The sequence below is a fragment of the Oncorhynchus clarkii genome, unplaced genomic scaffold (assembly GCF_045791955.1).
Source record: "Oncorhynchus clarkii lewisi isolate Uvic-CL-2024 unplaced genomic scaffold, UVic_Ocla_1.0 unplaced_contig_6237_pilon_pilon, whole genome shotgun sequence".
Classification (NCBI taxonomy): domain Eukaryota; kingdom Metazoa; phylum Chordata; class Actinopteri; order Salmoniformes; family Salmonidae; genus Oncorhynchus; species Oncorhynchus clarkii.
In genome coordinates, this window is record NW_027258037.1 from 95,001 (window position 1) to 122,500 (window position 27,500).

Genomic DNA, 27,500 nt, shown 5'->3' on the forward strand with positions numbered 1-27,500 from the left:
ATAGGGGGCCATCTGAGATGCACTACTGTTGACCAGGGCCCAATAGGCCTCTGTTATTGAGAGGTAATAGGGGACCATCTGAGATGCACTACTGTTGACCAGGGCCCAATAGTCCCCTGTTATTGAGAGGTAATAGGGGGCCATCTGAGATGCACTACTGTTGACCAGGGCCCAATAGGCCTCTGTTATTGAGAGGTAATAGGGGACCATCTGAGATGCACTACTGTTGACCAGGGCCCAATAGGCCTCTGTTATTGAGAGGTAATAGGGGACCATCTGAGATGCACTACTGTTGACCAGGGCCCAATAGTCCTCTGTTATTGAGAGGTAATAGGGGGCCATCTGAGATGCACTACTGTTGACCAGGGCCCAATAGGCCTCTGTTATTGAGAGGTAATAGGGGACCATCTGAGATGCACTACTGTTGACCAGGGCCCAATAGTCCTCTGTTATTGAGAGGTAATAGGGGACCATCTGAGATGCACTACTGTTGACCAGGGCCCAATAGTCCCCTGTTATTGAGAGGTAATAGGGGGCCATCTGAGATGCACTACTGTTGACCAGGGCCCAATAGGCCTCTGTTATTGAGAGGTAATAGGGGACCATCTGAGATGCACTACTGTTGACCAGGGCCCAATAGTCCTCTGTTATTGAGAGGTAATAGGGGACCATCTGAGATGCACTACTGTTGACCAGGGCCCAATAGTCCCCTGTTATTGAGAGGTAATAGGGGGCCATCTGAGATGCACTACTGTTGACCAGGGCCCAATAGGCCTCTGTTATTGAGAGGTAATAGGGGACCATCTGAGATGCACTACTGTTGACCAGGGCCCAATAGGCCTCTGCTATTGAGAGGTAATAGGGGGCCATCTGAGATGCACTACTGTTGACCAGGGCCCTATTCCCTATATAGTGCACTACTGTTGACCAGGGCCCATAGGCCTCTGTTATTGAGAGGTAATAGGGGGCCATCTGAGATGCATTCAAGGTCATTGTAGGAATATTTGAATAACTTTTTGAGATGATTCAGATTAAACATAATTAGGGATCACTTGATGAGGATTAATGAGCTTTTCATCCTTACAATACTTTGAGATAATTGCCCTGAGAAATTTAGCGGCTAATTATGATATAATTCAGTCATAACAGAGGGGACGGAGAAAACTGTTTCGTTTTCAGGTCGACACGTTTAATCGGACGGTCCGTGTACAGAGGTTGTAGAGCAGAGAACTTGTTCACTCAGTTGGGACCAGGTTATAGAACAGAGGGTATTGATTAGGAGTATAAACCCTGTTGACCACTCAGTTGGGACCAGGTTATAGAACAGAGGGTATTGACTAGGAGAATAAACCCTGTTGACCACTCAGTTGGGACCAGGTTGTAGAACAGAGGGTATTGACTAGGAGTATAAACCCTGTTGACCACTCAGTTGGGACCAGGATGTAGAACAGAGGGTATTGATTAGGAGTATAAACCCTGTTGACCACTCAGTTGGGACCAGGTTGTAGAACAGAGGGTATTGATTAGGAGAATAAACCCTGTTGACCACCCAGTTGGGACCAGGTTGTAGAACAGAGGGTATTGATTAGGAGTATAAACACTGATGACCTCTCAGTTGGGACCAGGTTGTAGAACAGAGGGTATTGACTAGGAGTATAAACCCTGTTGACCACTCAGTTGGGACCAGGTTGTAGAACAGAGGGTATTGACTAGGAGTATAAACCCTGTTGACCACTCAGTTGGGACCAGGTTGTAGAACAGAGGGTATTGATTAGGAGTATAAACCCTGTTGACCACTCAGTTGGGACCAGGTTGTAGAACAGAGGGTATTGACTAGGAGTATAAACCCTGTTGACCACTCAGTTGGGACCAGGTTGTAGAACAGAGGGTAGTGACTAGGAGTATAAACCCTGTTAACCACCCAGTTGGGACCAGGTTGTAGAACAGAGGGTATTGATTAGGAGAATAAACCCTGTTAACCACCCAGTTGGGAACAGAGTTAGATTGGATTAGAGATTAGAGAAACTTCACTATCCCATCAGGGGGAAATTAATTTGGTCATGTGCTTAACAACACTGTCCCTCTGTCTCTGTCCTACTCTCTCTCTCTCTCTCTCTCTCTCTCTCTCTCTCTCTTCTTTCCTCCTTGGTCTGGTGTCAACATTTTAATTGCATCTACCAGGAGTGACCATGCTCCCACCAGTCTCTGGTCTACCAGGAGTGACCATGCTCCCACCAGTCTCTGCTGGTCTACCAGGAGTGACCATGCTCCCACCAGTCTCTGCTGGTCTACCAGGAGTGACCATGCTCCCACCAGTCTCTGGTCTACCAGGAGTGACCATGCTCCCACCAGTCTCTGCTGGTCTACCAGGAGTGACCATGCTCCCACCAGTCTCTGCTGGTCTACCAGGAGTGACCATGCTCCCACCAGGCTCTGCTGGTCTACCAGGAGTGACCATGCTCCCACCAGTCTCTGCTGGTCTACCAGGAGTGACCATGCTCCCACCAGTCTCTGCTGGTCTACCAGGAGTGACCATGCTCCCAACAGGCTCTGCTGGTCTACCAGGAGTGACCATACTCCCACCAGGCTCTGTTGGTCTACCAGGAGTGACCATACTCCCACCAGGCTCTGCTGGTCTACCAGGAGTGACCATACTCCCAACAGGCTCTGCTGGTCTACCAGGAGTGACCATACTCCCACCAGGCTCTGTTGGTCTACCAGGAGTGACCATGCTCCCACCAGTCTCTGCTGGTCTACCAGGAGTGACCGTGCTCCCACCAGTCTCTGCTGGTCTACCAGGAATGACCGTGCTCCCACCAGTCTCTGCTGGTCTACCAGGAATGACCGTGCTCCCACCAGTCTCTGCTGGTCTACCAGGAGTGACCATACTCCCACCAGGCTCTGTTGGTCTACCAGGAGTGACCATGCTCCCACCAGTCTCTGCTGGTCTACCAGGAATGACCATGCTCCCACCAGTCTCTGCTGGTCTACCAGGAATGACCGTGCTCCCACCAGTCTCTGCTGGTCTACCAGGAGTGACCATACTCCCACCAGGCTCTGTTGGTCTACCAGGAGTGACCATGCTCCCACCAGTCTCTGCTGGTCTACCAGGAGTGACCATGCTCCCACCAGTCTCTGCTGGTCTACCAGGAGTGACCGTGCTCCCAACAGGCTCTGTTGGTCTACCAGGAGTGACCATGCTCCCACCAGGCTCTGTTGGTCTACCAGGAGTGACCATGCTCCCACCAGTCTCTGCTGGTCTACCAGGAGTGACCATGCTCCCACCAGGCTCTGCTGGTCTACCAGGAGTGACCGTGCTCCCAACAGGCTCTGCTGGTCTACCAGGAGTGACCGTGCTCCCACCAGGCTCTGTTGGTCTACCAGGAGTGACCATACTCCCACCAGGCTCTGTTGGTCTACCAGGAGTGACCATGCTCCCACCAGGCTCTGTTGGTCTACCAGGAGTGACCATGCTCCCACCAGTCTCTGCTGGTCTACCAGGAGTGACCATGCTCCCACCAGTCTCTGCTGGTCTACCAGGAGTGACCATGCTCCCACCAGTCTCTGCTGGTCTACCAGGAGTGACCATGCTCCCACCAGTCTCTGCTGGTCTACCAGGAGTGACCATGCTCCCACCAGTCTCTGCTGGTCTACCAGGAGTGACCATGCTCCCACCAGTCTCTGCTGGTCTACCAGGAGTGACCATGCTCCCACCAGTCTCTGCTGGTCTACCAGGAGTGACCATGCTCCCACCAGTCTCTGCTGGTCTACCAGGAGTGACCATGCTCCCACTAGTCTCTGCTGGTCTACCAGGAGTGACCATGCTCCCACCAGTCTCTGCTGGTCTACCAGGAGTGACCATGCTCCCACCAGTCTCTGCTGGTCTACCAGGAGTGACCATGCTCCCACCAGTCTCTGCTGGTCTACCAGGAGTGACCATGCTCCCACCAGTCTCTGCTGGTCTACCAGGAGTGACCATGCTCCCACCAGTCTCTGCTGGTCTACCAGGAGTGACCATGCTCCCACCAGTCTCTGCTGGTCTACCAGGAGTGACCATGCTCCCACCAGTCTCTGCTGGTCTACCAGGAGTGACCATGCTCCCACCAGTCTCTGCTGGTCTACCAGGAGTGAGTCTCTGCTGGTCTACCAGGAGTGACCGTGCTCCCACTAGTCTCTGCTGGTCTACCAGGAGTGACCATGCTCCCACCAGTCTCTGCTGGTCTACCAGGTGTGACCATGCTCCCACTAGTCTCTGCTGGTCTACCAGGAGTGACCATGCTCCCACCAGTCTCTGCTGGTCTACCAGGAGTGACCATGCTCCCACCAGTCTCTGCTGGTCTACCAGGAGTGACCATGCTCCCACCAGTCTCTGCTGGTCTACCAGGAGTGACCATGCTCCCACCAGGCTCTGTTGGTCTACCAGGAGTGACCATGCTCCCACCAGTCTCTGCTGGTCTACCAGGAGTGACCATGCTCCCACCAGTCTCTGCTGGTCTACCAGGAGTGACCATGCTCCCACCAGTCTCTGCTGGTCTACCAGGAGTGACCATGCTCCCACCAGTCTCTGCTGGTCTACCAGGAGTGACCATGCTCCCACCAGTCTCTGCTGGTCTACCAGGAGTGACCATGCTCCCACCAGTCTCTGCTGGTCTACCAGGAGTGACCATACTCCCACCAGTCTCTGTTGGTCTACCAGGAGTGACCATGCTCCCACCAGTCTCTGCTGGTCTACCAGGAGTGACCATGCTATTTCCATAAAGTGTCATTATTGATACGGTAATACGTTCTGCCGTAGGGAAGAATCCTATTAAACGCAAATATGAATTTAAACATTAAAAGGACACGATTGGCTCTGAAGGTCCTTGGCGTCACGGTCCTTGGCGTCATGGCAACCCTACGCGGTTAACCCGCCTTGACGACGAGGCTGAGTCGGCGTGAGCCCCGGGCGAATTTACAAACTTCAAAGAGTCTCTTTCTTTTGTTAAATCCTTCCCCTTTTCTGTCCATTTCCTGATCCTGTTTTATATTTTAGATGAAGGGTTTTCACCTCTCCTCCTCCTCCTCTGCTCCCCTGCTGCTCTGATAGCCGGGGATTATTTCTCCTCGTGGTGCTATCTGGGGGAGACAGCCCACCTACTCGTGGTCTTGCTATAATGGCGTGTGTCTTATGGTCTTGGATGACTCATGTGTACGGCCTTGTTAGAGAGCCAGACGGGAGGCTAAATTCCAAATGGCACCCTAATCCCTACGTAGTGCACTACTTCTGACCAGAACCTTATGGGCCCTAATCCCTACGTAGTTCACTACTTCTGACCAGAACTTTATAGGCGCTAATCCCTACATAGTGCACTACTTCTGACCAGAACCTTATGGGCCGTAGTCCCTACGTAGTGCACTACTTCTGACCAGAAACTTTAAGCTTTAAGTAAAGAAGACACTTTCACACACACACACACACACACACACACACACGCAGAAGACAACCAACTGCCTGCGTGCTGGATCACTCACACGCACGTACACACACACAAACACACACACACACACACACACACTGGCTGCTTGCTGGATCACTCACACGCACACACCGAGGACAACCCACTGGCTGCTTGCTGGATCACTCACACGCACGTACACACACACACACAAACACACACACACACACACACTGGCTGCTTGCTGGATCACTCACACGCACGTACACACACATACACACACACACACACACACACACACACACACAGGCTGCTTGCTGGATCACTCACACGCACGTACACACACACACACACACGTACACACACACACACACACACACACACACCGAGGACAACCCACTGGCTGCTCGCTGGATCACTCTGATGTTGAATTATAGTGCATTACGCAGCATATGAACAACCCCTGCAAAATGCTAACTACTAAGGAACATGTAAGGAAGAATCGTGTTAGCCTGAGTGATTGGAAATAACAGTAACGCTAGCAGACGTGCTAATGATTATAGCATCGGCTGTCATGACACCTGTCGTGTGGATGGTATTGCTCGGTTAGTAACTGAAGGCTGATGTTATGTCGTGTTGTGTGGAGACAACAGCCAACAGAGACTGCTGCCTCCTTCTCACCTAACCTCCTGTTTCCTCCCCTCCTCCCCTCCTCCCGTTTCCTACCTCTTCCCCTCCTCCCATTTCCTCCCCTCTTCCCCTCCTCCCATTTCCTCCCCTCTTCCCCTCCTCTCATTTCCTCCCCTCTTCCCTTCCTCCCGTTTCTCCCCCTCCTCCCATTTCCCCCCCTCCTCCCATTTCCTCCCCTCTTCCCCTCCTCCCATTTCCTCGCCTCCTCCCATTTCTCCCCCTCCTCCCATTTCCCCCCCTCCTCTCATTTCCTCCCCTCTTCCCCTCCTCCCATTTCTCCCCCTCCTCCCATTTCCCCCCCTCCTCCCGTTTCCTCCCCTCTTCCCCTCCTCCCATTACCTCCCCTCCTCCCGTTTCTTCTCCTCCTCCCGTTTCTCCCCCTCCTCCCCTCCTCCCATTTCCTCCCCTCTTCCCCTCCTCCCATTTCCTCCCCTCCTACCATTTATCCCCCTCCTCCCGTTTCCTCCCCTCTTCCCCTCCTCCCGTTTCTTCCCCTCCTCCCGTTTCTTCCCCTCCTCCCGTTTCCTCCCCTCCTCCCATTTCCTCCCCTCTTCCCCTCCTCCCGTTTCTTCCCCATCTCCCGTTTCTTCCACCCCTCCCATTTCCTCCCCTCCTCCCATTTCCTCCCCTCTTCCCCTCCTCCCGTTTCTTCCCCTCCTCCCATTTCCTCCCCTCCTCCCATTTCCTCCCCTCTTCCCCTCCTCCCGTTTCCTCCCCTCCTCCCATTTCCACCCCTCTTCCCCTCCTCCCGTTTCTTCCTCTCCTCCCGTTTCTTCCCCTCCTCCCATTTCCTCCCCTCCTCCCATTTCCTCACCTCTTCCCCTCCTCCCATTTCCTCCCCTCCTCTCCTCCCATTTCCACCACATTTAAAACCAAAAAGCTGTCTGGTAAATTCTGCCGCTTCCGATGGGGCCATCCATCACCGAGAAGAACAGAATCTAAACGACCTGACTGGGGTTTATAATATATAAGATCTGACTGGGGTTTATAATATAATATATAAGATCTGACTGGGGTTTATAATATAATATATAAGATCTGACTGGGGTTTATAATATATAAGATCTGACTGGGGTTTATAATATATAAGATCTGACTGGGTTTTATAATATAATATATAAGATCTGACTGGGGTTTATAATATATAAGACCTGACTGGGGTTTATAATATATAAGATCTGACTGGGGTTTATAATATATAAGATCTGACTGGGGTTTATAATATATAAGATCTGACTGGGGTTTATAATATATAAGATCTGACTAGGGTTTATAATATATAAGATCTGACTGGGGTTTATAATATATAAGACCTGACTGGGGTTTATAATATATAAGATCTGACTGGGGTTTATAATATAATATATAAGATCTGACTGGGGTTTATAATATATAAGATCTGACTGGGGTTTATAATATATAAGATCTGACTGGGGTTTATAATATATAAGATCTGACTGGTGTTTATAATATATAAGATCTGACTGGGGTTTATAATATATAAGATCTGACGTGGGGCTTGGGGACCGAGGGGCTGTGGTTAGGTGGATAGTCACATAACCCTGGAGTGCTCTGCTGATGGGGCTTGGGGACCGAGGGGCTGTGGGGGCCTTGGGGCTTGGGGACCGAGGGGCTGTGGTTAGGTCGATAGTCACATAGCCCTGGAGTGCTCTGCTGATGGGGCTTGGGGACCGAGGGGCTGTGGGGGCCTTGGGGCTTGGGGACCGAGGGGCTGTGGTTAGGTCGATAGTCACATAGCCCTGGAGTGCTCTGCTGATGGGGCTTGGGGACCGAGGGGCTGTGGTTAGGTCGATAGTCACATAGCCCTGCAGTGCTCTGCTGATGCTTGTTCAGTTTCCTCTAAGAGTTATGTATCGTGGATGGGGTTCAGTGGGACTGATGGCCATTTTGTCTCCTGGACAGTTATGAAGGATCAGGGAGGGAGATGGAGCTGGCAGCTTTCAGGAAGCACATCACAATGCCTTTCTAATGGCCTCATCTGTAAACTAAACCACACCGTCAATACTTGGAGACACAGTGTGTGATGATAGATTATAGAGCTACACAAACACAGGGGAGAGGGAGGGAGGGAGGGAGGGAGGGAGGGAGGGAGGGAGGGAGAGAGGGAGGGAGGGAGGGGGAGAGAGAGGGAGGGTGGGAGGGAGGGAGGGGGGGAGAGAGAGAGGGAGGGAGGGAGGGAGGGAGGGGGAGAGAGAGAGGGAGGGTGGGGGAGGGAGGGAGGGAGGGAGGGAGAGAGAGGGGGGAGAGGGAGGGAGCAAGAAAGAGAGAGAGAGAGAGGGGGGGAGCAAGAGGTGGAGAGATTGAGAGAGAGAGAGAGAGAGAGGGAGGGAGATAAAAAGAGAGAAAGAGAGGAGGATAGTGATCCCAGGTAAACAGGGCTTAAGGAACATCTCACTGAGTGGGCTTATGGGGAGAAGGGAGGGGGATAATGTAAAGCTCTCTCTCCTTGACTCAAGGATAATGTAGTCATCGGGACAAAGTGTATTTCAAAGTGTGTGTCCTCCTCAGTTGTCCTCCTCAGTTGTCCTCCTCAGTTGTCCTCCTCAGTTGTCCTCCTCAGTTGCCCTCCTCAGTTGCCCTCCTCAGTTGCTATCTCTCTGTGGCTGTGTGACATCGGCTGCCTCTCTGACTGTCCCCGACTCTGTACCCTTTACCTCTGGTCTGTCACTGGCTGGCTGACTGGCTGGCTGACTGGCTGATTGGCCGGCTGACCGGCTGTTTGGCCAGCTGACTGGCTGGCTGACTGGCTGATTGGCCGGCTGACTGGCTGGTTGACTGGCTAATTGGCCGGCTGACCGGCTGTTTGGCCGGCTGACTGGCTGGCTGACTAGTTGATTGGTCGGCTGACTGGCTGGTTGACTGACTAAGTGACTAGCTGATTGGCTGGTTGACTGACTGACTGACTAGCTGATTGGCCGGCCGGTTGACTGACTAACTAGCTGATTGGCCACAGTGTCAGGTCATCAGGACATGTCAAACCAGCCCCCCCCCCCCCCCCCCCCTCTCTCTCTCTCTCTCTTTGAAAGGCTGCAGAGGGAGGGTAGTGTGTGATGGGGGGAGTATAGGGAGTTAAACTGTCCATCTAGAATCTCTGTTTATTCCTGTGAGCTGGTGACAGTGATGGGACCCCTTTGGGACATGCCACAAAGCCCTCGTTCCCTGTCCTCCCCCGTCTCCCCTTCCTCATCAGGAAGACTGTCACTCACAGCACTTTGAAACCAGTGACTCAGCAGTCTCTGTATCTCTATGGGCCTGGGGTGTGTGTGCGTGTGAGTGTGCGTGTGTGTCTGCATTGGAACGTGGCTGTTACTGGCACTTTCGCCTGGGCGAAGGTTCAGGTTGCCATAACAACGAGAGTGATTGACATCCCCTTGCCGATGCAACGAGCAGCGAGCTGAGACCATCGAGCTGAGCCCAGGTCCCTGGAGAGGTCGTAGGTCGTAGAGCAGAGGGCAGCGAGACATGACAGAGCAGGTTACAGCCAGTTCAGCTGCTACAGGGATGTGACTATGACTGTGATGCTCACTGGTCTGTGAGGACCAACCAACCACTGCAGACAGAATCCCTGGTCTGTGAGGAACAACCAACCACTGTATATAGAATCCCTGGTCTGTGAGGACCAACCAACCACTGCAGACAGACAGAATCCCTGGACTGAGACTAGAGAAGGACAACATGAAACTAGAGAAGAACAACATGAGACTAGAGAAGAACAACATGAGACTAGAGAAGAGACTATAGAAGAGAATAGAGAAGAACAACATGAGACTAGAGAAGAGACTAGAGAAGATAATAGAGAAGAACAACAGGAGACTAGAGAAGAACAACATGAGACTAGAGAAGAACAACATGAGACTAGAGAAGAGACTAGAGTAGAGACTAGAGAAGAACAACAGGAGACTAGAGTAGAGACTAGAGAAGAACAACAGGAGACTAGAGAAGAGACTAGAGAAGAACAACAGGAGACTAATGGTGGTATAATGGGTCAGGAAGGCTATAGTGCTGATGGTAGAGTCAGATGCTGAGTCCCAGCTGAGCAGTAAAACAAACCACTGCTACCGTCTACTGACGGTTCCTGTGACGTCGATGGGAGAGACCACCGCTGTGACTGAGAGCAGCACTACAACACTACAGCTGGTCTCCTGCTGTCTGACATACACACACACACACACCACTACGACAAGCATGTTATCTCTACAAACTGATTGGAGGAACTCTCTCATCGCCACGGGAACCCGAATGAAAACACAACTCAATTTAAACCTCAATCTCCACATCAACCACTGGCCCAGCAACCGCTGGTTGCTATAGCAACCACAATCGCAATCACAGCCCCTGTCACCAAAATAGGCTTGACATCAAAACCCAGGGGGAGGGGTTATAAACCCAGGGGGAGGGGTTATAAACCTAGGGGGAGGTGTTATAAACCCAGGGGAGGTGTTACAAACCCAGGGGGAGGTGTTATGAACCATGGGGGAGGTGTTATAAACCCAGGGGGAGGTGTTACAAAACCCAGGGGGAGGTGTTATAAACCCAGGGGGAGGGGTTATAAACACAGGGGGAGGTGTTATAAACCCAGGGGGAGTTGTTATAAACCTAGGGATGTGTTACAAACCCAGGGGGATGTGTTATGAACCCAGGGGGAGGTGTTATAAACCATGGGGGAGGTGTTATAAATCAAGGGGGAGGTGTTATGAACCCAGGGGAGGTGTTACGAACCCAGGGGGAGGTGTTATGAACCCAGGGGGAGGTGTTATAAACCATGGGGGAGGTGTTATAAACCCAAGGGGGGTGTTATAAACCCAGGGGGGGGGGGTGTTATAAACCCAGGGGGAGGTGTTATAAACCCAGGGAGGGTGTTATAAACCCAGGGGGAGGTGTTATGAACCCAGGGGGAGGTGTTATAAACCATGGGGGAGGTGTTATAAACCCAGGGGGAGGTGTTATAAACCCAGGGGGAGGTGTTATAAACCCAGGGGGGTGTTATAAACCCAGGGGGAGGGGTTATAAATCATGGGGGAGGTGTTATAAACCATGGGGGAGGTGTTATAAACCCAGGGGGGGTGTTATAAACCCAGGGGGGGGGGTGTTATAAACCCAGGGGGAGGTGTTATAAACCATGGGGTAGGTGTTATAAATCCAGGGGGGGTGTTATAAACCCAGGGGGGGGGGGGGGGGGTGTTATAAACCCAGGGGGAGGTGTTATAAACCCAGGGAGGGTGTTATAAACCCAGGGGGAGGTGTTATGAACCCAGGGGGAGGTGTTATAAACCATGGGGGAGGTGTTATAAACCCAGGGGGAGGTGTTATAAACCCAGGGGAGGTGTTACGAACCCAGGGGGAGGTGTTATGAACCCAGGGGGAGATGTTATAAACCATGGGGGAGATGTTATGAACCATGGGGGAGGTGTTATAAACCCAGGGGGAGGTGTTACAAAACCCAGGGGGAGGTGTTATAAACCCAGGGGGAGGTGTTATAAACCCAGGGGGAGGTGTTATAAACCCAAGGGGGGGGTGTTATAAACCCAGGGGGAGGTGTTATACACCCAGGGGGAGGGGTTATACACCCAGGGAGAGGGGTTATACACCCAGGGGGAGGGGTTATACACCCAGGGGGAGGGGTTATACACCCAGGGGTAGGGGTTATACACCCAGGGGGAGGGGTTATACACCCAGGGGAGGGGTTATACACCCAGGGGAGGGGTTATACACCCAGGGGAGGGGTTATAAGTGTGCGTGTGTGTGTGTGTGTGTGTGTGTGTGTGTGTGTGTGTGTGTGTGTGTGTGTGTGTGTGTGTGCCAGATGAAGGTAGAGCTGGTGTGTGTGTTGCTAGTCTAGTGAACAATGCATCTAATTACTGGCCAGCCAGAGGTGTAATTTCCCCCTCGCTCCGTCGCCAGGAGAGAGAGTGTGTGAGTGTAGGAACGCTAAACGGTTAGCAGTTAGCTCTCTGTATGAACCTCCTCACCTCCCGCTGTGGCACAAAATGGATGCTGAGACATTATATTACTGCCTCTCTGTGGACACACAGCAGGGAGGATGGACAGGGGAAGATAGAGGGGAAGACAGAGAGAGAGAGAGTGAGAGAGAGAGAGAGAGAGAGAGAGAGAGAGAGAGAGAGAGAGTGAGAGAGAGAGAGAGAGAGGGAGACAAAGATACAGAGAGAGAGAGACAGAGAGACAGAGAGAGAGAGGGAGACAGAGAGAGAGAGGGAGAGAGAGAGAGAGAGAGAGAGAGAGACAGAGAGAGAGAGAGAGGGAGAGAGAGAGAGAGACAGAGACAGAGAGACAGAGAGAGAGAGACAGAGAGAGAGAGAGAGACATACAGAGAGAGAGAGAGAGAGAGAGAGAGAGAGAGAGAGAGAGAGAGAGAGAGAGAGAGAGAGAGAGTCATAACCGTGTGGGCATCTATGAAGTATAATTATGGGTTAGAGACGCAGCATGAATCACACACAGGGGATCCATAACCAGAGGGCCGTTCTCTGTTTACCTCAGCTACTTCTGATAAATAGAAAAGACCCAGAACAGTCCATGATAATGAAGCAGTAATAGATGACTAGGTGGAAACTGGCTCTCTCACCACAGGAGAATAGAGGTCTTCAAACACTCTTCAAACACAGGAATACACAGACAACCATAACACAAACCCCCTCCAAATGAAAGGTACTCAGACAACCATTGTGAACCATTGGTGGTGTTGGTAAAGTTGAATTAGGTTGGCTCAGTTAATAACACACTATAACTCTGGTCCTTCATCAAGGCCAGGTGTCTGTTCAGTTAGTTCATGGTCCTTCATCAAGGCCAGGTGTCTGTTCAGTTAGTTCATGGTCCTTCATCAAGGCCAGGTGTCTGTTCAGTTAGTTCATCCAGACCAGCTGTCTGTCAGTCATTTCATGGTTTTACCAGACGGATTGACTATAATGTATATTGTTTTCTATATTCAAAGTAAATCACTTTGCGTTTGAAAATAACCCCAAAATAAATCAGAAAGTAAAATGTATATTACTACATCATTCCCAGTGTCAGCAGATATGACCATGTTAAACTATGAGCTAAACATTAAGGGAACGTACGTGAGCTCTTGAAGTCCTTCTTCTTGAGTTTCCTCCTGATCATGGTTCCTCTGGGGCTGGTGGGGTACATGTTCCTGGGCAGGGTGCTCATGTTGAGGGAGCTCAGACTGTAGGTACTCATAGAGGTAGGAGAGAAGGAGGAGCCTAGAGCTGTACCAGGAGGAGAGAGGGAAGAGAAGAGAGAGGGATTAGAAGAGAGAGGGATCGATAAGAGAGAGGGATTGAGAAGAGAGAGGGATGGAGAAGAGAGAGGGATCGATAAGAGAGAGGGATGGAGAAGAGAGAGGGATGAAGAAGAGAGGGATGGAGAAGAGAGAGGGATCGATAAGAGAGAGGGATGGAGAAGAGAGAGGGATGAAGAAGAGAGGGATGGAGAAGAGAGAGGGATCGATAAGAGAGGGATGGAGAAGAGAGAGGGATTAGAAGAGACAGGGATGGAGAAGAGAGAGGGATTGAGAAGAGAGAGGGATGGAGAAGAGAGAGGGATGGAGAAGAGAGGGATGGAGAAGAGAGAGGGATGGAGAAGAGAGACTAACATACTATAACCTCAAATAGACAAACTCCATCAACTAACATACTATAACCTCAAATAGACAAACCTCATCTATATTGTCTCTGTCCCCTCTAATAGTGAGTCTATATTGTCACAGTCCCCTCTAATACTGAGTCAATATTGTCTCTGTCCCCTCTAATACTGAGTCAATATTGTCTCTGTCCCCTCTAATACTGAGTCTATATTGTCTCTGTCCCCTCTAATACTGAGTCAATATTGTCTCTGTCCCCTCTAATACTGAGTCTATATTGTCTCTGTCCCCTCTAATACTGAGTCTATATTGTCTCTGTCCCTTCATCAGTCCCCTCTAATACTGAATCTATATTGTCTCAGTCCCCTCTAATACTGAGTCTATATTGTCTCTGTCCCCTCTAATACTGAGTCTATATTGTCTCTGTCCCCTCTAATACTGAATCTATATTGTCTCAGTCCCCTCTAATACTGAGTCTATATTGTCTCTGTCCCTTCATCAGTCCCCTCTAATACTGAATCTATATTGTCTCTGTCCCCTCTAATACTGAATCTATATTGTCTCTGTCCCCTCTAATACTGAATCTATATTGTCTCAGTCCCCTCTAATACTGAGTCTATATTGTCTCTGTCCCCTCTAATACAGAATCTATATTGTCTCTTTCCCCTCTAATACTGAGTCTATATTGTCTCTGTCCCCTCTAATACTGAATCTATATTGTCTCAGTCCCCTCTAATACTGAATCTATATTGTCTCTGTCCCTTCATCAGTCCCCTCTAATACTGAATCTATATTGTCTCAGTCCCCTCTAATACTGAATCTATATTGTCTCTGTCCCTTCATCAGTCCCCTCTAATACTGAATCTATATTGTCTCAGTCCCCTCTAATACTGAGTCTATATTGTCTCAGTCCCCTCTAATACTGAATCTATATTGTCTCTGTCCCTTCATCAGTCCCCTCTAATACTGAATCTATATTGTCTCAGTCCCCTCTAATACTGAGTCTATATTGTCTCAGTCCCCTCTAATACTGAATCTCTTTTTGTCTCTGTCCCCTCTAATACTGAATCTATATTGTCTCTGTCCCCTCTAATACTGAGTCTATATTGTCTCTGTCCCCTCTAATACTGAATCTATATTGTCTCAGTCCCCTCTAATACTGAGTCTATATTGTCTCTGTCCCCTCTAATACTGAGTCTATATTGTCTCTGTCCCCTCTAATACTGAATCTATATTGTCTCAGTCCCCTCTAATACTGAATCTATATTGTCTCTGTCCCCTCTAATACTGAATCTATATTGTCTCTGTCCCCTCTAATACTGAATCTATATGGTCTCTGTCCCCTCTAATACTGAATCTATATTGTGTGTGTGTAACAATACCCCGGTCATCTCTTAGACTATCTACTCTGAGCCTGAGACAAAGCCTGTGTATCATTCAGTACCCGTTAATGAGACCATCACAGACAACCAGACTCTAAGCCCTGTGTGTGTGTGTGTGTGTGTGTGTGTGTGTGTGTGTGTGTGTGTGTGTGTGTGTGTGTGTGTGTGTGTGTGTGTGTGTGTGTGTGTGTGTGTGTGTGTGTGTGTGTGTGTGTGTGTGTGTGTGTGTGCGTGCGTGCGTGCGTGCGTGCGTGCGTGCGTGCGTGCGTGTGTGTGTGTGTGTCTAAGTGTGTGTAATCCATCTGCTAATTAAGAAATAAAATCCAGGCTAAGGCTAATAAATGCCAACTAATTGTCTCAGGCTGACAGGGGACAGGAGACAGGAGACAGGGGACAGGGGACAGGAGACAGGAGACAGGGGACAGGGGACAGGAGACAGGAGACAGGGGTTCAGGGGGCAGGAGACAGGAGTTCAGGGGACAGGAGACAGGGAACAAGGGACATGGGTTCAGGAGACAGGGGACAAGAGACAGGAGACAGGGGTTCATGAGACAGGGGACAAGATACAGGGGTTCAGGAGACAGGGGACAGGAGACAAGGGTTCAGGAGACAGGGGACAAGAGACAGGGGACTGGAGACAGGGGACCGGGGACAGGAGACAGGGGACAGAAGACAGGGGTTCAGGAGACAGGAGACAGGGGACATGAGTTCAGGGGACAGGAGACAGGGGACAGGAGACAGGGGTTCAGGAGACAGGGGACAGGAGACAGGGGACAGGAGACATGGGACAGGGGACGGGGTTCAGGAGACAGGGGACAAGAGACAGGGGACAGGAGACAGGGGACCGGGGACAGGAGACAGTGGTTCAGGAGACAGGGGACAGGAGACATGGGACAGGAGACAGGGGACAGGAGACAGGGGTTCAGGAGACAGGAGACAGGGGACAGGGGACATGGGAAAGGAGACAGGGGTTCAGGAGACAGGAGACAGTGGACATGAGTTCAGGGGACAGGATCCAGGGGACAGGAGACAAGGGACAGGAGACAAGGGACAGGGGACAGGAGACTGGAGACAGGGGACAATGGCACAGCCAGAAGAGGACTGGCCACCCCACATAACCTGGTTCCTCTCTAGGTTTATAATCTCTACCCGGCACAGCCAGAAGAGGACTGGCCACCCCACATAGCCTGGTTCCTCTCAAGGTTTCTTCCTAGGTTCTGGCCTTTCTAGGGAGTTTTTCCTAGCCACCGTGCTTCTACACCTGCATTGCTTGCTGTTTGGGGTTTTAGGCTGTGTTTCTGTACAGCACTTTGAGATATCAGCTGATGTACGAAGGGCTATATAAATACATTTGATTTGATTTGATTTGAACTCTGACCTCCCATCGATGGCAGAACAAATGAACTCTGACCTCCCATCGATGGCAGAACAAATTAACTCTGACCTCCCATCGATGGCAAAGCAAATGAACTCTGACCTCCCATCGATGGCAGAACAAATGAACTCTGACCTCCCATCGATGGCAGAACAAATGAACTCTGACCTCCCATCGATGGCAGAACAAATGAACTCTGACCTCCCATCGATGGCAGAACAAATGAACTCTGACCTCCCATCGATGGCAGAACAAATGAACTCTGACCTCCCATCGATGGCAAAGCAAATGACCTCTGACCTCCCATCGATGGCAGAACAAATGAACTCTGACCTCCCATCGATGGCAGAACAAATGAACTCTGACCTCCCATCGATGGCAGAACAAATGAACTCTGACCTCCCATCGATGGCAGAACAAATGAACTCTGACCTCCCATGGATGGCAGAACAAATGAACTCTGACCTCCCATCGATGGCAGAACAAATGAACTCTGACCTCCCATGGATGGCAGAACAAATGAACTCTGACCTCCCATCGATGGCAGAACAAATGAACTCTGACCTCCCATGGATGGCAGAACAAATTAACTCTGACCTCCCATGGATGGCAGAACAAATGAACTCTGACCTCCCATCGATGGCATAACAAATGAACTCTGACCTCCCATCGATGGCAGAACAAATGAACTCTGACCTCCCATCGATGGCAGAACAAATGAACTCTGACCTCCCATGGATGGCAGAACAAATGAACTCTGACCTCCCATGGATGGCAGAACAAATGAACTCTGACCTCCCATGGATGGCAGAACAAATGAACTCTGACCTCCCATGGATGGCAGAACAAATGAACTCTGACCTCCCATGGATGGCAGAACAAATGAACTCTGACCTCCCATGGATGGCAGAACAAATGAACTCTGACCTCCCATGGATGGCAGAACAAATGAACTCTGACCTCCCATGGATGGCAGAACAAATGAACTCTGACCTGCCATGGATGGCAGAACAAATGAACTCTGACCTCCCATGGATGGCAGAACAAATGAACTCTGACCTCCCATGGATGGCAGAACAAATGAACTCTGACCTCCCGTGGATGGCAGAACAAATGAACTCTGACCTCCCATGGATGGCAGAACAAATGAACTCTGACCTCCCATCGATGGCAGAACAAATGAACTCTGACCTCCCATCGATGGCAGAACAAATGAACTCTGACCTCCCATGGATGGCAGAACAAATGAACTCTGACCTCCCATCGATGGCAGAACAAATGAACTCTGACCTCCCATCGATGGCAGAACAAATGAACTCTGACCTCCCATGGATGGCAGAACAAATGAACTCTGACCTCCCATTGATGGCAGAACAAATGAACTCTGACCTCCCATCGATGGCAGAACAAATGAACTCTGACCTCCCATCGATGGCAGAACAAATGAACTCTGACCTCCCATCGATGGCAGAACAAATGACCTCTGACCTCCCATCGATGGCAGAACAAATGACCTCTGACCTCCCATCGATGGCAGAACAAATGACCTCTGACCTCCCATCGATGGCAGAACAAATTAAGTCTAGAGATTTTTTTAAAAAGCCAGAAATGAAAAAGGAGAAAAACACCAAATGATTTTGAAAGCCATTGATGGGTTTGCAGTGTATTATGGGTAATTGACATCAATCAGGAGAATGGAGCTGTCGTGACAACCTCCTCTATTCACTCTCTTCCCCACAGGGGCTCTGGTCAAAAGTCATGTTAAGAGTATAGTGTAGGATGCAGCAGGATGCAGCCTATCAAGCTCTGAGTGGAGTCTGGAAGGCATATCTCTCACTCTCTCCACCTCTGTGGGTGGAGTTGAGTTGTCCTTGAGATGCAATGCAGCAGACTAGGAGATGACGGGCTGGATCAATAGCACCAGGAACAAGTGGTGTAATCATGGAGGATGCAGCATTGACCTGGCTGGTTAAAGGCATCACTTATTTATGAATAGAGAACAGTTTACTTTAAATATAATGTTGATTTTTCCAGTTATAGTTATATATTGACGAGAGAGAGAGAGAGAGAGGGAGAGAGAGAGAGAGAGAGAGAGAGAGAGAGAGAGAGAGAGAGAGAGAGAGAGAGAGAGAGAGAGAGAGAGAGAGAGAGAGAGAGAGAGAGAGAGAGAGAGAGAGGGACATGGGGAACACAGAGAGAGAGAGAGAGAGAGACAGGGAGAGACAGAGAGACAGAGAGAGAGGGACATGGGGAAGAGAGAGAGAGAGAGAGAGAGAGGGAGAGAGAAGGAGAGAGAGACAGAGAGAGAGAGAGCGAAAGAGATAAAGAGAGAGAGAGACAGAGAGAGAGAGAGAGAGAGATCTAATCTACTGTAATCTACCTGGTGTGTGTAGCAGACTGGGCCAATTAGAACATAGTATTAGTGGTTGAGCTGGTGCTATTCATTAACATTGACAAGCTGTTTGAGGAGACCCTCGAGACACCTGGGTCGTCACACACTAAGACCCACCAACGCTACGTGACCAGAATACTGATCAGAACAGAACCGGAGACAGCTCTGTGTGTGTCGGACGTGTGTGTGTGTGTGTGTGAACCGGAGACAGTTCACCTGGGGCAGTTAACAGGCTAGCCATGTTCACATTGTACTAACATAAGTATCTCTGTCTCTCTCTCTCTGTCTCTATGTCTCTCTCGCTCTGTCTCTCTCTCTCTGTCTCTCTCTCCCTCTCTCTCTGTCTCTCTCTCTCTCTCTCTCTGTCTCTCTCTCTCTCTCGCTCTGTCTCTCTCTATGTCTCTCTCTGTCTCTCTCTCTCCGTCTCTCTCTCTCTCTGTCTCTCTCTGTCTCTCTCTGTCTATCTATCTCTCTGTTTATCTCTCTCTCCCTCTGAGGGTTTATAAGGACTAATGTCATTCATGTTGTAGTACATCGCTGAATGGTTAGTGGAGAGCCCTTTCTGTTGCCTCCACAATCCAGCATCCCTCCCTGGCCAAGTGGACTGACAGGACTGTATCAGCACTGTGCACCTTGCTTTAATGCCCTAGATGAGGTTATACATACAACACTCAGCTCAGTGACTTTCAGGGACAATGGAGAGATGGAGAGAACCAGAGAGAGAGATGGAGGGGGAGAGATGGAGGGAACCGGAGAGAGAGATGGAGGGGGAGAGATTGGAAGAGAGAGAGAGAGAAAGAGAAAGATGGAGAGAACCGGAGAGAGCGATGGAGAATACCGGAGAGAGCGATGAAGAATACCGGAGAGAGAGATGGAGAATACCGGAGAGAGAGATGGAGAATACCGGAGAGAGAGATGGAGAATACCGGAGAGAGCGATGAAGAGAGCGAGAGAAAGAGAGAGATGGAGAACACTGGAGAGAGAGGGAGAACACTGGAGAGAGAGGGGGAGAGAGAGAGGGAGAGAGATGGAGAACACTGGAGAGAAGGAGAGAGCCAGAAGAGGACTTTAGTTCTGCTCTATTTTCCTTCAGCCCAGGAAACCAGATGAGAGACAGAAAATATCACTTCAAACCAAAACAAATCTGAGCTCAACAGAAATAAATAGATGAAAGGATCAAAGATGAAGGAGCAGAAGGAGGAGGAGGGAGAGGAGGAGGGAGAGGAGGAGGGAGAGGAGGAGGAGGAAGGAGGAGGAGGGAGATGAGGAGGAGGAAGGAGGAGGATGAGGAGGAGGGAGAGGAGGAGGAGGGAGAGGAGGAGGATGAGGAGGAGGGAGAGGAGGAGGGGGAAAAGGAGGAGGAGGAGGAGGTGGAGGGAGAGGAGGAGGAGAAAGGTATAGGTGGAGGGAGAGGAGGAGGGAGAGGAGGAGGAGGAGGAGGAGGTGGAGGGAGAGGAGGAGGAGAAAGGTATAGGTGGAGGGAGAGGAGGAGGGAGAGGAGGAGGAGGAGGAGGAGGTGGAGGGAGAGGAGGAGGAGGAGGAAGAAGGAGAGGAGAGGAGGAAGAGTAGAAGGAGAAGGAGGAGGAGGAACAAGGAGAAGGGCTAGGAGGAGTAGGACATAGAAGACCACAGAAACAAGAGGACTAGGCGGAGTAGGGCATAGAAGACCAGATTTTAGAAGAGGACTAGGAGGAGTAGGACATAGAAGACCAGAGAAACAAGAGGACTAGGGAAGAGAACCAGGGAAGAGGAGAATAAGGAACATTACGGGGGTTGTTGGGAGAGGTTTTGTGGTGCTTGGAGGCCTGGTGTCTCTGCGACTGGTCAGGATGGTAGGTGTTATAGTGTTGGTAGGGGAGGAAGTTGCTGTTGTTGTTGGCTGAGGAGGACTCCCAGGGAAGGGTCCGCGTGCTTCTCTGCACCTTGACTGATCACAAACAGAGAGAAGCACCACAGGGGATAAGGAGGGGGGAACAAGGTGAATGAAACAAGGGTAAACCATGGGTGAGAGGGGGGGGGGGGGGGGGGGTAAATACATCAAGGTAAATGTGTTCAGTCCATCAGTGGTTTTCAGGAGGATATCAAATATTATTTGATTGGGATACAGGGGGCACAGACGTAAGTTAAATCAAGGTGCCCAGTCGTCCTATTGACTTTTCATGGAGGCTTCTAGAAGGGATCACTAAACAATAACTGACTCTTAACAGATTCCAGAGTTAGAGTACATGGTGAATTAACAGACTCCAGAGTTAGAGTACATGGTGAATTAACAGACTCCAGAGTTAGAGTACATGGTGAATTAACAGACTCCAGAGTTAGAGTACATGGTGAATTAACAGACTCCAGAGTTAGAGTACATGGTGAATTAACAGACTCCAGAGTTAGAGTACATGGTGAATTAACAGACTCCAGAGTTAGAGTACATGGTGAATTAACAGACTCCAGAGTTAGAGTACATGGTGAATTAACAGACTCCAGAGTTAGAGTACATGGTGAATTAACAGACTCCAGAGTTAGAGTACATGGTGAATTAACAGACTCCAGAGTTAGAGTACATGGTGAATTAACAGACTCCAGAGTTAGAGTACATGGTGAATTAACAGACTCCAGAGTTAGAGTACATGGTGAATTAACAGACTCCAGAGTTAGAGTACATGGTGAATTAACAGACTCCAGAGTTAGAGTACATGGTGAATTAACAGACTCCAGAGTTAGAGTACATGGTGAATTAACAGACTCCAGAGTTAGAGTACATGGTGAATGAATCAGTCTTATTGTCTGGCAGGACATCATCATTTCTAAATGAATTACAACGCGTCAAAACTTCAAATACCCCTTCCTTCAAAACGTCATCCTATTCCTTTTATAGTGCATTCATTTGGACCAGGGACCAAAGTTGATTTATTTTTACCTTATTTAACTAGGCAAGTCAGTTAAGAACAAATTCTTATTTTCAATGACGGCCTAGGAACAGTGGGTTAACTGCCTGTTCAGGGGAAGAACGACAGATTTGTACCTTGTCAGCTCGGGGGTTTGAACTTGCAACCTTCCGATTACTAGTCCAACGCTCTGACCACTAGGCTACGCTGCCTCTAACCACTAGGCTACCCTGCCTCTGACCACTAGGCTACCTGCCTCTAACCACTAGGCTACCTGCCTCTAACCACTAGGCTATCTGCCTCTAACCACTAGGCTACCTGCCTCTAACCACAAGGCTACCTGCCTCTAACCACAAGGCTACCTGCCTCTAACCACTAGGCCACCCAACGCTCTAACCACTAGGCTACCCTGCCTCTAACCACTAGGCTACCTGCCTCTAACCACTAGGCTACCTGCCTCTAACCACTAGGCTACCTACCTCTAACCACAAGGCTACCTGCCTCTAACCACTAGGCTACCTGCCTCTAACCACTAGGCTACCTGCCTCTAACCACTAGGCTACCCTTCCTCTAACCACTAGGCTACCTGCCTCTAACCACTAGGCTACCTGCCTCTAACCACTAGGCTACCCTGCCTCTAACCACAAGGCTACCTGCCTCTAACCACTGGGCTACCTGCCTCTAACCACTAGGCTACCTGCCTCTAACCACTAGGCTACCCTGCCTCTAACCACTAGGCTACCTGCCTCTAACCACTAGGCTACCTGCCTCTAACCACTAGGCTACCCTGCCTCTAACCACAAGGCTACCTGCCTCTAACCACTGGGCTACCTGCCTCTAACCACTAGGCTACCTGCCTCTAACCACAAGGCTACCTGCCTCTAACCACTAGGCTACCTGCCTCTAACCACAAGGCTACCCTGCCTCTAACCACAAGGCTACCTGCCTCTAACCACTGGGCTACCTGTCGCCCCAAGTAGTGCACTACAAATATATATATGTTGCCATTTGGGACACAGACAGTGATTGCTATTGGAATCCCTGTTACTGTCAAGCTTTGTTCACATTGGCTGTTTGAAGTGACTCAAATCCAATTGTGGATAATATCACACAAAAGGACATTGAAAATGACAACGTCCGTTCTCCCCATTATCACAGATGGCTTAGTGTGATTGGCTGCTTGGCTTGTCTGTCATGTATGTCATCCTATCAGGGGGAAACTGGACTCTGATCCACCCCCCCCTAGCTCCGCTCCAGAATACACTAGTATCTTATCGCATCAGAAAACACCAGACAGAGAAAACGTTGGATTTCACCAGAAATCTACACACCTTTTCCCAAAGAACCGTTATTATTGTCATAAACTTTAGATAAATGTCTCAGAGGGTAACTGAGGCGTTATCGTAAAGGCAGTGTGAGAGATACGCTGTCTGGGTCTGGGTCTTTTCATAAAGCCTGTGTTATAATCCTCAGATCCAACAGGAACCCTGGGCTGTGTCCAAATGGCACCCTATTCCCTATATATAGTGCACTACTTTAGACCAGAGGCGTATTACCTATATAGTGCACTACTTTAGACCAGAGCCCTATTCCATATATAGTGCACTACTTTAGACCAGAGCCCTATTCCCTATATAGTACACTACTTTAGACCAGAGCCCTATTCCCTGTATAGTGCACAACTTTAGACCAGAGCCCTATTCCCTATATAGTGCACTACTTTAGACCAGAGCCCTATTCCCTATATAGTGCACTACATTAGATGTATTACTATGTAGGTAATGGGGTTACCATGTGGGATGTAGTGCTGGTCTCCAAATCCCCCAGGTACATGATACTGATCAACCAAGCTTCATACTGCTCCTAGAAATGTCACCTGTACTCAGAGATTTAAACCTACAGATTATAGAACAGAGCAGTAGTGGTTGGATAATCTGTTTGTGTGTGTGTGTGTGTGTGTGTGTGTGTGTGTGTGTGTGTGTGTGTGTGTGTGTGTGTGTGTGTGTGTGTGTGTGTAGGCTTGTGTGTGTAGGCTTGTGTGTGTGTGTGTGTGTGTGTGTGTGTGTGTGTGTGTATGTGTGTAGGCGTGTGTGTGTGTGTGTGTGTGTGTGTGTGTGTGTGTGTAGGCGTGTGTGTGTGTGTAGGCGTGTGTGTGTGTGTGTGTGTGTGTGTGTGTGTGTAGGTGTGTGTAGGTGTGTGTAGGCGTGTGTGTGTGTGTGTGTGTGTGTGTGTGTGTGTGTGTGTGTGTGTTTAATCTCCTCTCCTCTGTTCTATTCACTATCTGGTATTAAAGGACAGTTGAAACAACTAACTGTGTCTCTCTGTCTGTTCACCTGTCAATACAAATCACTATTACTACTCTCAGCTCCAATGAAAACCTGAGCAGCAGATATAGTAATACTACCTGATTACTAGACTAGTAGATATAGTATTATTACCTGGTTACAATACTAGTAGATATAGTATTACTATCTGATTACTAGACTAGTAGATATAGTATTACTACCTGGTTAGTCATTACTAGACTAGTATATATAGTAATACTACCTGATTACAATACTAGTAGATATAGTATTACTATCTGATTACTAGACCAGTATATATAGTATTACTATCTGATTACTAGACCAGTATATATAGTATTACTATCTGATTAGTCATTACTAGACTAGGAGATATAGTATTACTACCTGATTAGTCATTACTAGACTAGGAGATATAGTATTACTACCTGATTACTAGACTAGTTGATATAGTATTACTACCTGATTAGTCATTACTAGACTAGGAGATATAGTATTACTACCTGATTACAATACTAGTAGATATAGTATTACTATCTGATTACTAGACTAGTAGTTATAGTATTACTATCTGATTACTAGACTAGTAGTTATAGTATTACTATCTGATTACTAGACTAGTTGATATAGTATTACTATCTGATTACTAGACTAGTAGATATAGTATTACTATCTGATTACTAGACTAGTAGTTATAGTATTACTATCTGATTACTAGACTAGTAGTTATAGTATTACTATCTGATTACTAGACTAGTTGATATAGTATTACTATCTGATTACTAGACTAGTAGATATAGTATTACTACCTGGTTAGTCATTACTAGACTAGTAGATATAGTATTACTACCTGATTACAATACTAGTAGATATAGTATTACTACCTGGTTAGTCATTACTAGACTAGTAGATATAGTATTACTACCTGATTACAATACTAGTAGATATAGTATTACTACCTGGTTAGTCATTACTAGACTAGTTGATATAGTATTACTATCTGATTACTAGACTAGTAGATATAGTATTACTACCTGGTTAGTCATTACTAGACTAGTTGATATACTATTACTATCTGATTAGTCATTACCAGACTAGTAGATATAGTATTACTACCTGGTTAGTCATTACTAGACTAGTAGATATAGTATTACTACCTGATTACTAGACTAGTTGATATAGTATTACTACCTGATTAGTCATTACTAGACTAGTAGATATAGTATTACGACCTGATTAGTCATTACTAGACTAGTAGATATAGTATTACTACCTGATTACTAGACTAGTTGATATAGTATTACTACCTGATTACAATACTAGTAGATATAGTATTACGACCTGGTTAGTCATTACTAGACTAGTAGATATAGGATTACTATCTGATTAGTCATTACTAGACTAGTAGATATAGCATTACTACCTGATTACTAGACTAGTTGATATAGTATTACTATCTGATTAGTCAATACTAGACTAGTTGATATAGTATTACTACCTGATTACAATACTAGTAGATATAGTATTACTACCTGGTTAGTCATTACTAGACTAGTAGATATAGTATTACTACCTGGTTAGTCATTACTAGACTAGTAGATATAGTATTACTACCTGGTTAGTCATTACTAGACTAGTAGATATAGTATTACTACCTGATTACTAGACTAGTTGATATAGTATTACTACCTGGTTAGTCATTACTAGACTAGTAGATATAGTATTACTACCTGATTACTAGACTAGTAGATATAGTATTACTACCTGATTACTAGACTAGTTGATATAGTATTACTATCTGATTAGTCATTATTAGACTATTTGATATAGTATTACTACCTGATTACTAGACTAGTAGATATAGTATTACTACCTGATTACTAGACTAGTTGATATAGTATTACTATCTGATTAGTCATTACTAGACTAGTTGATATAGTATTACTACCTGGTTAGTCATTACTAGACTAGTAGATATAGTATTACTACCTGGTTAGTCATTACTAGACTAGTAGATATAGTATTACTACCTGGTTAGTCATTACTAGGCTAGTTGATATAGTATTACTACCTAATTACTAGACTAGTTGATATAGTATTACTACCTGGTTAGTCATTACTAGACTAGTAGATATAGTATTACTACATGGTTAGTCATTACTAGACTAGTAGATATAGTATTACTACCTGATTACTAGACTAGTTGATATAGTATTACTACCTGGTTAGTTATTACTAGACTAGTAGATATAGTATTACTACCTGGTTAGTCATTACTAGACTCTCTCGCACATGCAGTACATATTACAGGAGCTCTTCAGTAAAAACAACCCAGAGGCCTTAGGTGTGTTCATCAGTTCCGTGTTCGGGGCCCTTGAGGTTCAGTCTGGTCTGGTGGTGGGGTTAGGGGTCAGGGTTAGGGTCAATACCGTGTTCAGGGACCTTGAGGGCCAGTCTGGTCTGGTGGTGGGGTTAGGGGTCAGGGTTAGGGTCAATACCGTGTTCAGGGCCCTTGAGGGCCAGTCTGGTCTGGTGGTGGGGTTAGGGGTCAGGGGTTAGGGTCAATACCGTGTTCGGGGCCCTTGAGGGCCAGCCTGGTCTGGTGGTGGGGTTAGGGGTCAGGGTTAGGGTCAGTACCGTGTTCAGGGCCCTTGAGGGCCAGTCTGGTCTGGTGGTGGGGTTAGGGGTCATGGGTTAGGGAAAGGGTCAGTACCGTGTTCAGGGCCCTTGAGGGCCAGCCTGGTCTGGTGGTGGGGTTAGGGGTCAGGGTTAGGGTCAGTACCGTGTTCAGGGCCCTTGAGGGCCAGCCTGGTCTGGTGGTGGGGCAGGATCTCCATCTTGACGTGTTCACAGGCGCTGGCGAGCAGCTGGGTGGCCTCGGCCAAGGTACAGTACTCCATACTGGTACCGTCCACAGACAGGATGTGGTCACCCGCGTGCAGCGCCCCGCACCTACAGAGAGATGACATCACTTCTTGTTAGAATGGAATTTTTTTAGGGGGCATTCTAAAATACTCCTTATATAGGGCCCAATTCAGACTTGAGATAAGTAGACTTAAATTAACACGGACTTAAGTTTAAAAAAATACTTATATAGGGCCCAATTCAGACTTGAGGTAAGTAGACTTATGTTTTTTTTTTATACTTAATTCCATGTTAAGTCAACTTATCTCAAGTCTGAATAGGGCCTACAGTACATATGGGAAATAATGGGCAATTTGAGGTGCAGATTTCTACTTCCAATCCCATCCCCTGTTGACTCAGACTTGGAGATATGTGAGAGTATGAGTGAGAGAGTGAGAGAGAGAGAGAGAGAGAGAGAGAGAGAGAGAGAGAGAGAGAGAGAGAGAGAGCGAGAGAGCGAGAGAGCGAGGGGGAGGGAGAGAGAGAGAGAGATACACAGAGAGAGAGAGAGATACAGAGAGA

General features: G+C 48.2%; 1 protein-coding gene across 3 annotated transcripts in view; it reads right to left on the bottom strand.

Moving 5' to 3' along the window:
• The window catches only part of LOC139394611 (glutamate receptor interacting protein 1), a 180,917-nt gene that overhangs the window by 84,393 nt on the left and 69,024 nt on the right, over window positions 1-27,500 (bottom strand). For all 3 annotated transcript variants that reach the window (XM_071142710.1, XM_071142712.1, XM_071142711.1), the window contains exons 9-11: window positions 26,857-27,026; window positions 20,661-20,819; window positions 13,220-13,369 (exon numbers count right to left, since the gene is read on the bottom strand). In XM_071142710.1, the coding sequence (XP_070998811.1) occupies window positions 13,220-13,369; window positions 20,661-20,819; window positions 26,857-27,026 (479 nt within the window). The remainder of the gene's footprint in view (window positions 1-13,219; window positions 13,370-20,660; window positions 20,820-26,856; window positions 27,027-27,500) is intronic.